The sequence below is a fragment of the Phoca vitulina genome, unplaced genomic scaffold (assembly GCF_004348235.1).
Source record: "Phoca vitulina isolate PV1807 unplaced genomic scaffold, GSC_HSeal_1.0 scaffold36, whole genome shotgun sequence".
In the NCBI taxonomy this organism is placed as follows: Eukaryota; Metazoa; Chordata; class Mammalia; order Carnivora; family Phocidae; genus Phoca; species Phoca vitulina.
The window spans coordinates 15,762,532-15,778,068 of NW_022589739.1; the positions used below are offsets into that span (position 1 = coordinate 15,762,532).

The 15,537-nt window shown below is 37.4% G+C and overlaps 1 protein-coding gene across 2 annotated transcripts in view; it reads left to right on the plus strand.

Annotated features, from left to right (window-relative positions):
• UVRAG (UV radiation resistance associated) overlaps positions 1-15,537 on the plus strand; it is a 320,861-nt gene that overhangs the window by 181,667 nt on the left and 123,657 nt on the right. For both annotated transcript variants that reach the window (XM_032427162.1, XM_032427163.1), the window contains 3 exons: positions 7,922-8,006; positions 10,051-10,138; positions 12,287-12,347. In XM_032427162.1, the coding sequence (XP_032283053.1) occupies positions 7,922-8,006; positions 10,051-10,138; positions 12,287-12,347 (234 nt within the window). The remainder of the gene's footprint in view (positions 1-7,921; positions 8,007-10,050; positions 10,139-12,286; positions 12,348-15,537) is intronic.

Sequence of the window (15,537 nt, forward strand, 5' to 3'; positions counted from 1 at the left end):
AGGCAGAAGCAGTGTTGGACCTGGACTATTGGAAACCCCCTATGCCCTGGGGAGGGCCAGTATCACTGAGAAAGCCCTACCTTGATACCTAAGGACACAGGGTCTGTTAACTCAAACAAGATAAAAGAGAAACTACTCTCCTCCCAACCAGGCTAGAGAGCATGGAATAATAAGCCACCATAGTGTACCACTTGAGGAGAGGCAAGAACATAGTGAAGCACTCTTATGTAGGTGCAGGTTCACAAGGAATACCTAAATCTGAGGGTGGAACGGGTTCACTGAGAAAAAGCCTCTAGCAAATCCTCTCCACCACCATCACCACCTCCAAAAAGGGGGAGTTAGAGGAAATTTGAAGAATGTGTTACGCTGAAGGTAACAACAAAATGGCAGCAACAAAACCCAAACCCGGCCCAGTTCCTAATTGCATTGACTCAACTCCCAGATTAACAGAAGATACATGCTCTTTTCTTTCTCTGGTGTCCTCTGTTCTCTGTTGCACATGATGTTGAGTATTCAATCAAAATTTTTGACTCCTTAATTTCTCTTTCTTCTGACTTGTTGTTGGTGTATAGGAATGCCACTGACTTCTGTGCATTGATTTTATATCCTGCCACTTGACTGAATTCCTGTATGAGTTCTAGCAGTTTTGGGGTGGAGTCTTTGGGGTTTTCCACATAAAGTATCATATCATCTGCAAAGAGTGAGAGTTTGACTTCTTCTTTGCCAATTTGGATGCCTTTGATTTCTTTTTGTTGTCTGATTGCTGTGGCTAGGACTTCCAATACTATGTTGAATAGCAGTGGTGATAGTGGACATCCCTGCCGCGTTCCTGACCTTAGGGGGAAAGCTCTCAGTTTTTCCCCATTGAGAATGATATTCGCTGTAGGTTTTTCATAGATGGATTTTATGATATTGAGGTATGTACCCTCTATCCCTATACTCTGAAGAGTTTTGATCAAGAAAGGATGCTGTACTTTGTCAAATGCTTTTTCTGCATCTATTGAGAGGATCATGTGATTCTTGTTTTTTCTTTTGTTAATGTATTGTATCACGTTGATTGATTTGCGGATGTTGAACCAACCTTGCAGCCCAGGGATAAATCCGACTTGGTCGTGGTGAATAATCCTTTTAATGTACTGTTGGATCCTATTGGCTAGTATTTTGGTGAGAATTTTTGCATCCATGTTCATCAGGGATATTGGTCTGTAATTCTCCTTTTTGATGGGGTCTTTGTCTGGTTTTGGGATCAAGGTAATGCTGGCCTCATAAAATGAGTTTGGAAGTTTTCCTTCCATTTCTATTTTTTGGAACAGTTTCAGAAGGATAGGTATTAATTCTTCTTGAAATGTTTGGTAGAATTCCCCTGGGAAGCCATCTGGCCCTGGGCTTTTGTGTTTTGGGAGATTTTTGATGACTGCTTCTATTTCCTTAGTGGTTATAGGTCTGTTCAGGTGTTCTATTTCTTCCTGGTTCAGTTTTGGTAGTTGATACATCTCTAGGAATGCATCCATTACTTCCAGGTTATCTAATTTGTTGGCATAGAGTTGCTCATAATATGTTCTTATAATTGTTTGTATTTCTTTGGTGTTGGTTGTGATTTCTCCTCTTTCATTCATGATTTTGTTGATTTGGGTCATTTCTCTTTTCTTTTTGATAAGTCTGGCCAGGGGCTTATCAATCTTGTTAATTCTTTCAAAGAACCAGCTCCTAGTTTCGTTGATCTGTTCTACTGTTCTTTTGGTTTCTATTTCATTGATTTCTGCTCTGATCTTTATTATTTCTCTTCTCCTGCTGGGTTTAGGCTTTATTTGCTGTTCTTTCTCCAGCTCCTTTAGGTGTAGGGTTAGGTTGTGTATTTGAGACCTTTCTTGTTTCTTGAGAAAGGCTTGTATTGCTATATACTTTCCTCTTAGGACTGCCTTTGCTGTATCCCAAAGATTTTGAATAGTTGTGTTTTCATTTTCATTGGTTTCCATGAATTTTTTTAATTCTTCTTTAATTTCCTGGTTGACCCATTCATTCTTCAGTAGGATGTTGAATCTCAGATCTGTACCTCTGAAACAAATAATGCAATATATGTTAAGAAAGAAAAAAAGAAGAAGAAGAATGTAGCAGGAGGGGAAGAATGAAGGGGGGGAATCGGAGGGGGAGAAGAACCATGAGAGACAATGGACTCTGAAAAACAAACTGAGGGTTCTAGAGGGGAGGGGGTTGGGAGGATGGGTTAGCCTGGTGATGGGTATTGAGGAGGGCACGTTCTGCATGGAGCACTGGGTGTTATGCACAAACAATGAATCATGGAACACTATATCTAAAACTAATGATGTAATGTATGGGGATTAACATAACAATAAAAAAAATTAAAAAAAAAAAAAAATTTTTGAGACAAGGAAAAGCAATAATGAAAAAACCATCATTATCCCTCCCTCCCACCAACACCAACAAAATGTTATCGAGAAGAAATTAACTCAAAAGAAGAAAAAAAGACCTCAGCAGTAACTCAGATGTTGGGACTATCAGAGAGAGAGAGTTTAAAATAACTATGATTTTGTGGTAAGGTGGATAACAAGCATGAATAGATGGTAAATTTCAGCTGAGAGATGGAAACTATAAAAAAAAAAAAAACAATCTAATGGATATGCTATAAATAAGTAACACAGTAACAGAGATGGAGAATGCCTTTGACAGACTCTTCAGCATATGTGACACAACTAAGAATAAGTGAACTTGAATATAGATCAATAGAAATTACCCAAACTGAAGTGCAAAGAGACTCTATCAGACAAAACTAAGATAATTCATTACCAGCAGTCCTATATTTTAAGAAAGGTTAAAAGAAATTCTTGGGGCACCTGGGTGGCACAGTCAGTTAAGCTTCTGACTCGATTTCAGCTCAGGTCGTAATCTCGGGGTCATGAGATTGGGCCCCGAGTCAGGCTCTGTGCTCAGTGTAGAGTCTGCTTGAGATTCTCTCCCCTTCTCCATCTGCTCCTCCTACTCTCATTCTCTCTCTCTCTCTCTCTCAAATAAATACATCTTAAAAAAAGAAAAAAAATTCTTCAGCAGAAGGAAAATGATACCAGACAGAAACTTGGCTCTACATACAAAAAAATGAGATATCCAGAAATGGTTGAAGATATTATAAACACATTTTTTCTTATTGGTAATTATAAAAGACTGTTTTCTAATGCAAAAATAGCAGTGTTTTGGAACTTAAAACATGTGTAAAGTAAAATGTGTGAGGAATGTGAAGAGTGGGGAAAGGAAGAATTGGGAGTATGGTACTTTCAGGTTTTTATATTCTAAATGAAGTAGTATAATATTTGAAGGACTTATTTATTTATTTATTTTAAAGGTGATTTATATTTATTTATTACTTCATTTGATTCTTTTTTTAAATTTTATTTTATTCTATGTTAGTCACCATACAGTACATCATTAGCTTTTGATGTAGTGATCCATGATTCATTGTTTTTGTATAACACCCAGTGCTCCATGCAGTACGTGCCCTCCTTAATACCCATCACCGGGCTAACCCATCCCCCCTACTCCTCTCCCCTCTAAAACCCTCAGTTTGTTTCTCAGAGTCCATAGTCTCTCATGGTTCATCTCTCCCTCCGATTCCCCCCCTTTATTTTTCCCTTCCTTCTCCTGATGTCCTCCATGCTATTCCTTATGTTCCACAAATAAGTGAAACCATATGATAATTGACTTTCTCTGCTTGACTATTTCACTTAGCATAATCCCCTCCAGTCCCATCCATGTTGATGTAAAAGTTGGGTATTCATACTTTCTGATGGCTGAGTAATATTCCATTGTATATATGGAGCACATCTTCTTTATCCATTCATCTGTTGAAGGGCGTCTCGGCTCTTTGCACAGTTTGGCTATTGTGGACATTGCTGCTATGAACATTGGGGTGCATATGGCCCTTCTTTTCACTACATCTGTGTCTTTGGGGTAAATACCCAGTAGTGCAATTGCTGGGTCATAGGGTAGCTCTATTTTTTATTCTCTGAGGCACCTCCACACTGTTTTCCAAAGTGGCTGTACCAACTTGCATTCCCACCAACAGTGTAAGAGGGTTCCCCTTTCTCCACAACCTCTCCAACATTTGTTGTTTCTTGCCTTGTCAATTTTTGCCATTCTGAGTGGTGTAAGGTGGTATCTCAGTGTGGTTTTGATTTGAATTTCCCTGATGGCTAATGATGATGAACATTTTTTCATGTGTCTGTTAGCCATTTGGATGTCTTTGGAGAAGTGTCTGTTCATGTCTTCTGCCCATTTTTTGCCTTGATTATTTGTTTTTTGGGTGTTGAGTTTGAGAAGTTCTTTATAGATTTTGGATACCAGCCCTTTATCTGTAGTGTCATTTGCAAATATCTTCTCCCATTCTGTGGGTTGCCTCTTTGTTTTGTTGACTGTTTCCTTTGCTGTGCAAGAGCTTTTTATCTTGAAGTCCCAAAAGTTCATGTTTGCTTTTGTTTCACTAGCCTTTGGAGATGTATCTTGAAAGAAGTTGCTGTGGCCGATGTTGAAGAGGTTACTGCCTATGTTCTCTAGGATTTTGATGGATTCCTGTCTCACATTGAGGTCTTTCATCCGTTTTGAGTTTATCTTTGTGTATGGTGTTAGAGAATGGTCGAATTTCATTCTTCTGCATGTGGCTGTCCAATTTTCCCAGCACCATTTATTGAAAAGACTGTCTTTTTTCCACTGCATTTTTTTTCCTGCTTTGTTGAAGATTATTTGACCATAGACTTGAGGATCCATATCTGGGCTCTCTATTCTGTTCCATTGGTCTATATGTCTGTTTTTGTGCCAGTACCATGCTGACTTGGTGATCACTGCTTTGTAATATAGCTTGAAATCGGGCAACGTGATGCCCCCAGCTTTGTTTTTCTTTTTCAACATTTCCTTGGCGATTCGGGGTCTTTTCTGATTCCATACAAATTTTAGGATTGTTTGTTCCAGCACTTTGAAAAATGTCATTGGGATTTTGATCGGGATGGCATTGAAGGTATAGATTGCTCTGAGTAGCATAAACTTTTAACTATGTTTATTCTTCCGATCCAAGAGCATGGAATGTTTTTCCATCTTTTTGTGTCTTCTTCAACTTCTTTCATGAATGTTCTGTAGTTTCTAGAGTATAGATCCTTTACCTCTTTGGCTAGGTTTATTCTGAGGTATCTTACGGTTTTGGTGCTGTTGAAAATGGAATCGTTTCTCTAATTTCTCTTTCTACAGTTCCATTGTTAGTGTATAAGAAAGCAACTGATTTCTGTACATTGATATTGTATCCTGCCACATTACTGAATTGCTGTATGAGTTCTAGTAATTTGGGGGTGGAGTCTTTTGGGTTTTCCTTATTTATTGGAGTTATATATTATGAACTCTGGGGCAACCACTAAAAATTTAAAATGGAGGTAAGACTAAGCCAAGTAGTGAAGAAAGAGGGAATCGTAAAAAATCCTCAGTCCAAAAGCATAAAAAAAGAGGGATAAAAGAACAAAGAATAGGTGGAACATATAGAAAACAGCTAGCAAAATGGTAGGTTTTAATCTAAACATCAATTATGTTAAGTGTAAGCAGTCTAAATGTATCAGTTAAAAAACTGAGATTGTTCAGATTTTATATAAAAAAAGATCCAACTGAATGCTACCTATAGGAAACCCACTTTTAATATAAAGGTAGATAAATGATTGGTTAAAGGTAAAAGAATAGGAATAGCACACCATGGAAATATGAATTCAAAGAAGGCCAGAGTGGCTATATTAATATTAGACAAAGTAGATTTCAGAACGATGAATATTACCTGTGATAAAGACAGATTTTACATTATGGTGGAGGGGTCAGTCACAAAAACATAATAATTCTAAATATGTATGAACATTAACAGAGCTTCTATATATATATATATATGTATATATATATGTATGTATATATATATATATATAACAGAAGAAATAGCTAAATCTATATTTATAGCTGGAAACCACAACACTCATCTCTCAGTAATTCATAGAACAAGTGAAGACAAAATCAGTAAGGATGGAAGACTTTAATAACACTACTAACTAACTTGACCTGATTAAGAGTGGACCACCCCACTGCACACCAGCAGAATATACCTTTTTTCATGTGTACATGGAGCATTCAGTTAGGCCATAATTGTTATCATATAACAAATACAAAAGAATCAAAATGATGTATAATACAGTCTCTGACTAAAAGAAATAAACTAGAAATCACTAATAGATACCTGGAAAATTTCAAATATTTGATAATTGTTCAACACATACATGGGGTGGGTGGTGGAGGTTGTCAACCTGAATGTCATCTGAAATCATAGAGGGTGAAGATTTGGGGGGAGGACTTCTACTGGGGCTAAAAAAGATAAGTGGTGTCCTTGATTATGTTCTGTTTTGGGGGCAAAGTTACCAACGTATGGATCATTTTTTTTTTTTTTAAGATTTTTTATTTATTTATTTGAGAGAGAGAGAGAGAGAGAGAGCACATGAGAGGGGGGAGGGTCAGAGGGAGAAGCAGACTCCCTGCTGAGCAGGGAGCCCGATATGGGACTTGATCCCGGGACTCCAGGATCATGACCTGAGCCGAAGGCAGTCGCTCAACCAACTGAGCCACTCAGGTGCCCTCGTATGGATCATTTAAGTACAGTTGAGAGAGAAGAGAAATATTTTGATAAAATTACTAGGTTGGTGAATTTAGTGCTAAGGTCTAAACTGTATTATGGTCAGTAATGTACTTCTTGTTCCTTCCTGCAGGAGATGTGCAGACTAGTTGAAGGCCCTTTTTCCTATTGTATCATGGTTTATGAAACTAAACCCCCCTTTGTAAGATCCAGAGATTAGTGTGTCTGGATCTAAGACTGTTTTTCTGTGCTTTGGTATTTCTGGTGTTATCAGGCCTAGATTGTCAAAGAACAGAAGATGCTCTCATTTCTTAGAGTAGGAAGATATGAAAGGATTTTATGATCACATAAATGGAAATGTAGGTTCCAAAAGTTGATATAAATACAACAATCAGGCATATAAACACAAATACAAATCTCTGTGTAGTGCTAAAGCAAACACTTAAAGGAAATTAAATGTTCTGTAATGGGATTGGGGTATGGGGTATCAGTTAAAATGTAGAATATTCATATAATTCACATCCATGGAGTTGAATTTTACACAGCCATTAAACATTACAACTCAGACTGTCAACATCTAAAAATGCTTGTGACATAATTTGGAAAAATCAGAATATACATTTCCTACATACTGTGAATAAAGCTAAAACTACTTATATTTATGAACTAAAAATAAGTAGTCAAAATGCAGGTAATTTTTTCTGTTTTACTTTTTATACTTTCAGAAATGTTGTATAGCATTTGTAGGTAAAAAGAAATTAACCACTTTTTAAAAAAATCAACTTCATTTTTCAGAGCAGTTTTAGGTTCATTAGCAAAATTGTGCTGAAGTTGTAAAGATTTCCCATATATCCCCAGCTCCCACACTTGCATGGCCTCCCTCATTATCAACATCCCTCACCAGAGAGGTCTACTTATTACAACTGATGAACCTTTAGTGATTAAGCAGTAACACTCAGAGTCCATATCCACTTTCTTTTAAAATGAAATTGTCTGAATTTTGAAATTTCATCAGGGTTTCTTGGTCAGCAATCCAGAAATCTGGAGGCAGGGACTCTTTGATTCCTCCTAGAGGCTAGACTTGGTCAAATTGAACAAGTTGGGAGGTTTTTTCCAGTCAACCCTCCAGAAGACCTCTATACCCAGCTTACTTAGCCTCTGAACTCTATTCCCTCGCGGTCAGGGGATGGGATCTGCCTTTTTGGTTGTTATTGAGCAGTCCTATCTGCAGTGTTACGTCTGAAATTGTCTCCCTCTGTCTCTCTCTAGGGAGTGCATTTTCAACTGAGCACCTCAAGCTTCAACTCCAGAAGGAATCCCTGAATGAATTGAGGAAGGAGTGTACTGCGAAAAGGTAAATGCAACACCGAGAATAATGGTTCAGAGTGATGGGTTTGCTTTGAGGATAGGATTTGGAAAAGTAGCATTCTTTAAAAGCTGCTGGTATTAATTTATATTCCATACATGTCAGTGCCACATTCATTTATTCAACAAATATTTATGAAGCACCTACTCAGTGTCAGGCACATGCTAGAAGTAGTTATGAGAGCTCCTAGTGTATAGTCATAATCAGAAACGTGAACATTGTTCATCTAATTTGTAAGCCCACAGCACCATGACTTAATGTCTGAATCTTCTCCTCTTCTTATCTTCTACGTGTAGTGTAGCTTATTTTCTTCAGTCCTGTCTTCAGACTTACTCCTGTTTAGTGTTAGTCCATTGGGATTACTGCCACAGCTCCTAGCTTGTCTAACATCAGTCTCTCTGTCTTTCCAGTTCATCCTCCATGTTGCTTCTCAGACCTGTCCTCTTTTTTATTTTTATTTTTTTAAAGATTTTATTTATTTATTTGAGAGAGAGAGAGAGAGAGCGCGCGCACATGAGCAGGGGGAGGGGCAGAGGGAGAGGGAGAAGCAGACTCCCTGATGAATAGGGAGCCTGACGAGGGGCTTGATCCCAGGGCCCTGGGATCATGACCTGAGCCAAAGGCAGATGCTTAACCGACTAAGCCACCCAGGCGCCCCAGACCTCTCCTCTTAAAATACTAGCTTTACCATATTTCTTCTCCTCTTAAGGAGTCATGGTGATTATTTTGCTAAATTTTCAAATAATGTTCAATAAATTGGCGCTATACAACTGTAGCTAATTTCAGTCCTCCACAACGTTCATTTAACAGATGCTAATAGTTTTTCTCTTTATTTTTTTCCAGCACATGCTTAATTTGATGCCACCTCTGTTCTTTTGCTCATGTTTACTCACTTTTTCTGGAAAGTCATCTCATCCTACATTTTTCTTCAAGAAACCTTAGCAGTTGAGCATTCAAGAATGTTAGACCTGGAAAGAACCGTGGAGATCATCTGGTCTAATCTTCTCAATTTGCAGATAGGAAGGCAAAGCTCTGGGAAGTTACTTTGTCCAGATCACGAGGAAAACAGGACTAGATCCCTTTAGGTCTTTAGTGCTCTTTGTGTTTCCTACTACTTTTACATTCCACTTTGACCTACAGTTTTTCTGAATCCCTCTTTTTCTTAAATCGTTAACACAGTTGAGCAGGTAATTTATCCTATAGGTGTTTTATCTCTGGGTCTTATTTCTTTAGTTCAAGAGAAGAGCTACATCATCTCTTGCCACAACTTACTGTTTGTTCTTTTTATTCTGTTATTTTCCAAATATGGCAACAGGCTATTTTTTGAGGTAACTGTGAGTGAAAAAGAGAATACTTCTTTAAAATAATACCATATGGATATTTCTTGAAATCACATTGGCCTCAGATTAAATGAGACCCTAGTCTGCTTACCAAGCCTCTCTAAATTTTGTATCCTTGTTTGTAAAATGGGTGTAATGACATCAACCTAATAGAGTTGTTGTAATGATTAAATAAAGCCTTTTTTTTTTTTTAAAGATTTTATTTATTTATTTGGAAGAGAATGAGAGAGAGAGAGCACATGAGAGGGGGGAGGGTCAGAGGGAGAAGCAGATTCCCCGCTGAGCAGGGAGCCCGATGCGGGACTCGATCCAGGGACTCCAGGATCATGACCTGAGCCGAAGGCAGTCGCTTAACCAACTGAGCCACCCAGGCGCCCTAAATAAAGCCATTTGTAAAGCTCCTGGCATATAGTGGTAGGTGCTTAGTCAATGATTATTTTTACCCTTTCCATCTCTTAGCATGGTGCTAGACACACACAGTAGGCCTCAGTATATATTTATCTTGATCTATACTATTTAGAGATAGGTCAGAACTCATGTTAGCTATTACTCTTGACTCTACTTCTGAGTTTCTGTGGCCTACTGCAGGCCATTTAATCTTCCTCCATATCAGTTATGTGGAAATAAATGTTAGAAAGCATGAAAACATTTTTTTTTTTTTAACAAATGTGCTTTTTATCTTTCCTCATCAGAGAACTCTTTCTGAAGACTAATGCTCAGTTGACAATTCGTTGCAGGCAATTACTATCTGAGCTTTCCTACATTTACCCTATTGATTTGGTAAGTTTCAAATTTTCTGGAAAAAAAAATTTTTTTAAAGATGGTTTCTGTTTGAAATTTTTTCTCAATGAAAAAACTCATTGCTCTAGTCTTAATCATATGCTCTGTCATGATTCATTCAGAAGCTAATATCCATTTAAAAAGTGGGTGGGCATTAGGTTCCACCATTTGATTTTTTATATCAGTTTGGTGGCAGAATGCACTCAACTTCATCTGAAAAAAATGACAAATAATTTCTGGTTTCTTTAAAATCTTTTTTACTCAGCCAGATTATCAACTACCATCAATTCTGACACATACATGCAGATGCATATGTACTGCTTTAAAAATATAATTGCTAATTAATTTGTATTAGTACTACTTAAGAAATTCCTGGGGTAAATGTCAGGATGTAAAGTTTTTGAATCTAGTTTCTTAGAGTAAGTGTAAAAAGTAAAACTTCAATAAAATTAGAATTAGATCACTACTGAGACCCTACGACCCAGCAATTGCACTACTGGGTATTTACCCCAAAGATACAAATGTAGTGATCTGAAGGGGTACATGCACCCCAGTGTTTATAGCAGCAGTGTCCACAATAGCCAAACTATGGACAGAGCCAAAATGTCCATCAACAGATGAATGGATAAAGAAGATGTGGTATATATATACAATGGAATATTATGCAGCCATCAAAAAACGAAATCTTGCCATTTGCAGTAACATGGATGGAACTAAAGGGTATTATGCTAAGCGAAATAAGCCAGTCAGAGAAAGACAAGTATCATATGATCTCACTGATATGAGGAATTCTTAATCTCAGGAAACAAACTGAGGGTTGCTGGAGTGGTGGGGGGTGGGAGGGATGGGGTGGCTGGGTGATAGACATTGGGGAGGGTATGTGCTATGGTGAGCACTGTGAATTGTGTTAAGACTGATGAATCACAGACCTGTACCTCTGAAACAAATAATACATTATATGTTAAAAAAAAAAAAAGAAGATAGTAGGAAGGGAAAAATGAAGGGGGGAAAATTGGAGGGGGAGATGAACCATGAGAGACTATGGACTCTGAGAAACAAACTAAGGGTTTTAGAGGGGAAGGGGCTGGGGGGATGGGTTAGCCCGGTGATGGGTATTAAGGAGGGCATGTATTTGAATGGAGCAGTGGGTGTTATATGCAAACAATGAATCGTGGGACACTACATCAAAAATTAATGATGTGGGGCGCCTGGGTGGCTCAGTCATTAAGTGTCTGCCTTCGGCTCAGGTCATGATCCCAGGGTCCTGGGATCGAGCCCCGCATCAGGCTCCCTGCTCGGCAGGAGGCCTGCTTCTCCCTCTCCCACTGCCTGCTTGTATTCCCTCTCTCGCTGTGTCTCTGTCAAATAAATAAATAAAATCTTAAAAAAAAAAAACTAATGATGTAATGTATGGTGACTAACATAACATAATAAAATAAAATTTAAAAAAATAATAATTTTTTAAAAGCAAACAAAAAAAAATTTAGAATGATGAGAATTCTTCTTTAGAGAGCCAAATCGCTAAATTTGAAGGTTTTATTTTCTTTTTAACAAAAAGCGATTTAAAAGACTGATTTTCTGAGAGGAAAGCTAATAGGATTTTAGGTTGCTCGCAGAATCTTGTTAATTCCACTTAAAAATCTTCATTTATAACTATGAATTGATTGAGGGATATTTTTTTTTAAGATTTTATTTATTTTAGAGAGCGAGCACATGAGAGGGGGGGAGGGTCAGAGGGAGAAGCAAACTCCCTGCTGAGCAGGGAGCCTGATGTAGGACTTGATCCTGGGACTCCAGGATCATGACCTGAGCCGAAGGCAGTCCCTTAACCAACTGAGCCACCCAGGCGCCCCCGAGGGATATTTTTGTAATAAAAATTTTACATGGCTTTTTGCTTGGACATGATGTTTTAAATGTTTATATTTTTAAAAACTTCAAGTATATGTAAGTGTACAGATAGTAGTATAATGAATCATTATATACTCATCATCCAGCTTCAACAATATTATCATTATGATAATATTTTGAGTGTAGGACAGTATTGTCTTTGAGTTAACACTGACCTACTGAATTCTTTGAGATTTGACTTAGGGTTTCTTTGCTTTACACGGAAAAAGAATTAATTTCATTCTTTGGTTATATTCGCAGAATGAGCATAAGGATTACTTTGTATGTGGTGTCAAGTTGCCCAATTCTGAGGACTTCCAAGGTATTTTATTTCTTTTTACATCTAAGGATTTGGTGTATATAATAAACGGGTATGTTTCAGAGAAAAATAGAGATATCTTGAAGTGTTGGTTCCCTAGCACTTTATCCAGAGGGTTTTGGACCTTCTGTCCCTTCCCAACTGAAAGTATATAGAGTCAGATTCTCTGATGGGAGACTTAAGAGACTATTTAATTCTAATCATGGGAAAAAATTATTGAGTTGTCTATTTGAAATTTAAAAGAAAATCATTTTTAAGTGAGCTTTAAGAAAATCAGACAGTAGGGTTCGTAAGAATACTAATAATCTCTCTGTCCTTTTGGTTTGATTTTCATGAAAAATTTGTATGTGGTTGGGAGCAGAAGAACAACAAACATTAATCTGTTCTGTTGTTATTTAGAAAATCACATTTCTGGTAACATGAAACCACTACCACAAGTTCAACTTTTGTTATACTGTCATTTTTGTCCTCTTTCCAGTAAGAAAAATGACATTAAAGATATTATAGACTATGCTTCTTAGTAATTGCTATATTTAAATTATTTTAATTTTCCTATTCTCTTTACCAGTAGGCCAAAGAAAAAAACTTACTTTATTTGACATATTGGTAAAGAGATTTTTTTTTTATTATTGTTAGCAAAGTGGGTTTTTTTCCCTTAGCCTATACAATGCTTTGAGGCCTATTAAATAGCTTTATAGATTATTCCCAAAGGTAGTGGTATTATCTATTTGGGAAGAAGTTATTAAAAAAAAAAAGGGCATTACTAGTTTTGTTTGAGACCTTTTTCCAAATCTCCCAATAAAGAAAATGTTGTTATTTATGGTCCTTTAACATTTAAGACTAACTTATTACCTCCTTTGGCCTTTATACAACAGCCTTTACAACAAGTAGTTGGGACATAATATGAGTGATAAAACAGGAATGGGAAAACCTATGTTAAAGTCCTGGTTCCCTTTCTAGAAACCATATAGTTTGGAGCAAACCATCCATGCTTTGAGTTGATTTCCTAATCGATAGTATGAACATATTGATTCATGTCCTTACCTGTTCTATGTTATTGTTGTGAAGATTAGATCTGTAAAAGCATGACATTTGCCTAATCTTTAATCCTCACAAAAACAAAGGAAACCTATAAGGAAAGTGGTGTAATCTCATATTACAACGTGTAAATGAGCTATTTAGTGACTTGCTCAAGACCACAAAGCTAGGTAATGATCTAGCTGAAATTTGTTTGGTTTCCATTATAAAATGTTCCAATCTCTGTAAGTCATACAAATGTGCTTTGTTGCTAATTTTAGCAGTTATGATGGCCTGAAGGCCATAACACATCTTTTTCCTCATTTATTCATTCATTCAACAAACCTATTGAGTACCTTGAGCCCTGTGCCAGGTTCCAGGGATACAAAACGTTCATTCTTTCCTTGAGCACACCAATATGCCAGGCACTGTACTGGGTTTTGAGGATATAATGATAGAAAAAAACAAGTATGTTCTCTCCTTTCAGGGAGCATATATCCTATTAAGGGAGACCGCCAATAAATAAGAAAATAAGTATTTAACAAGTGTTTCATAAAGGAATACGCTATCATAGACAATAGGGGAAACTACTTTAGATAAAGCAGCCAGAGAAGACCTGAGGAGAAACATTTAACAGAAAATTTGAAGGCTGAAAGAATCCACCTCTGCTATATCTGGGGGAAGAGCTTTCCTAGAAGAGGGGGCAGCAAGTACAAAGTTCATGATGGAGGCATAGGCTTGATATATCTGAAAAAATTCAGGGTGTGGGGGGTATGGGAGAAAAGACCTATGTTTTGGGCACATCACGTAATCTCTCAGCTTAATTTTTTCACTGTAAAATGAGGTAATATCTACATCTGTAATTTATTGTGACAGCTGGATGAGATAATATTTGAAAGCACTTTTCATATAAAATATTTATATAAATGTAATTGAAATTAGTTGCAAGAGAGAGGAGGTAAAGGAAAGAAAGTAGGAGGGAAAGAAGGAAGGACAGAAAAGACCAGACCTGTATGATTGGAGAGTGGAGAGCAGGGGAAGAGTTACATCAGAGGACATAGGAAAGGTCAGCCAGGGCCTTGAGGCCACTGTAAGGAGTTTATGTTTTATTCTCAGTGGAGTGGGAAAACCCTGAAGGGCTTTAAGAAGGGGGATGACATGAGCTGATTTATGTTTTTAGAAGTCACTCTGCCTGCTAAGTACAGAATGATCTGCAGGGAGGCAGTAAGGGAAGGATCTCCGTATTGGTGATGGTCACCTTACTCCACTCGGAGATGTTTCTTGATTCTATTTTTGTTTTATATGAAGTTTTTTGTTTCCTAGTTTTTCATAGCTTTTGTTAGCTCTCTGTTCTTAGTATGTCCACCAAACAATATATTTTTCCTACCCTTTAAAAAATTAGTTTAGCTTTTTAATGCAGTTGCTGAAAAATGAAATGGGAGATGAAATGAAACAAATATGTAATTTTACTCTAAGGCCTTATTCAATCCCTATGACGGCCAGCAATCAGAAATTTTAAGAAGCACATGTGGTAGTGTTAGACTTTAAAATCTTAACGTTAGCATTCTGCAAGGCACTTCCGTATACTCAATTCACTGAGCGCCTTTTGTGTATCACCTGCCGGGCCAGGTGCTGAGAATACGCAAAGATGTGTAGGGTATTGATCCTACCTCAGTGAGATTTCAGTCCCGGTGAGGTCATTAAACTTGTAATCAAAGCCATCAAGACATATTTATTGATTTCATACTCTGTGTTAGGCACTTTGAAGTTTATCAGGGACACAGGATTCAAAGAAGTAGAAATAATCAGTGGCATCAGGAGGGGAGCAGGAAAACCTTTGCAGAGAAGATGGTGCCTGAGGTGTCTTCAAAGACAAAATAGTATTTCCCTGTTGAAAGAAGAGGAAGAGGACGTTTTAGATTGGGCGAGTGGAGAAATACGGTAACATGGAACATCATGCGTGGTGCTTCTTGTTTATTTAATTCTCACAACTGTGAGGATGAATTCCTTCTGTGAGAGAAAGAATTATACTCATTTTCTTAAGACAAGAAAATTGAAGCTCAGAGAGATTAGTTAATTTTTCCAAAGACTCATACTAGCCAGTGGCAGAGCTAAAGTCATTTCTGGTCAGCCTGATTTTAAGATTCATATTATTCCTGTCATGATGCACTTTGTG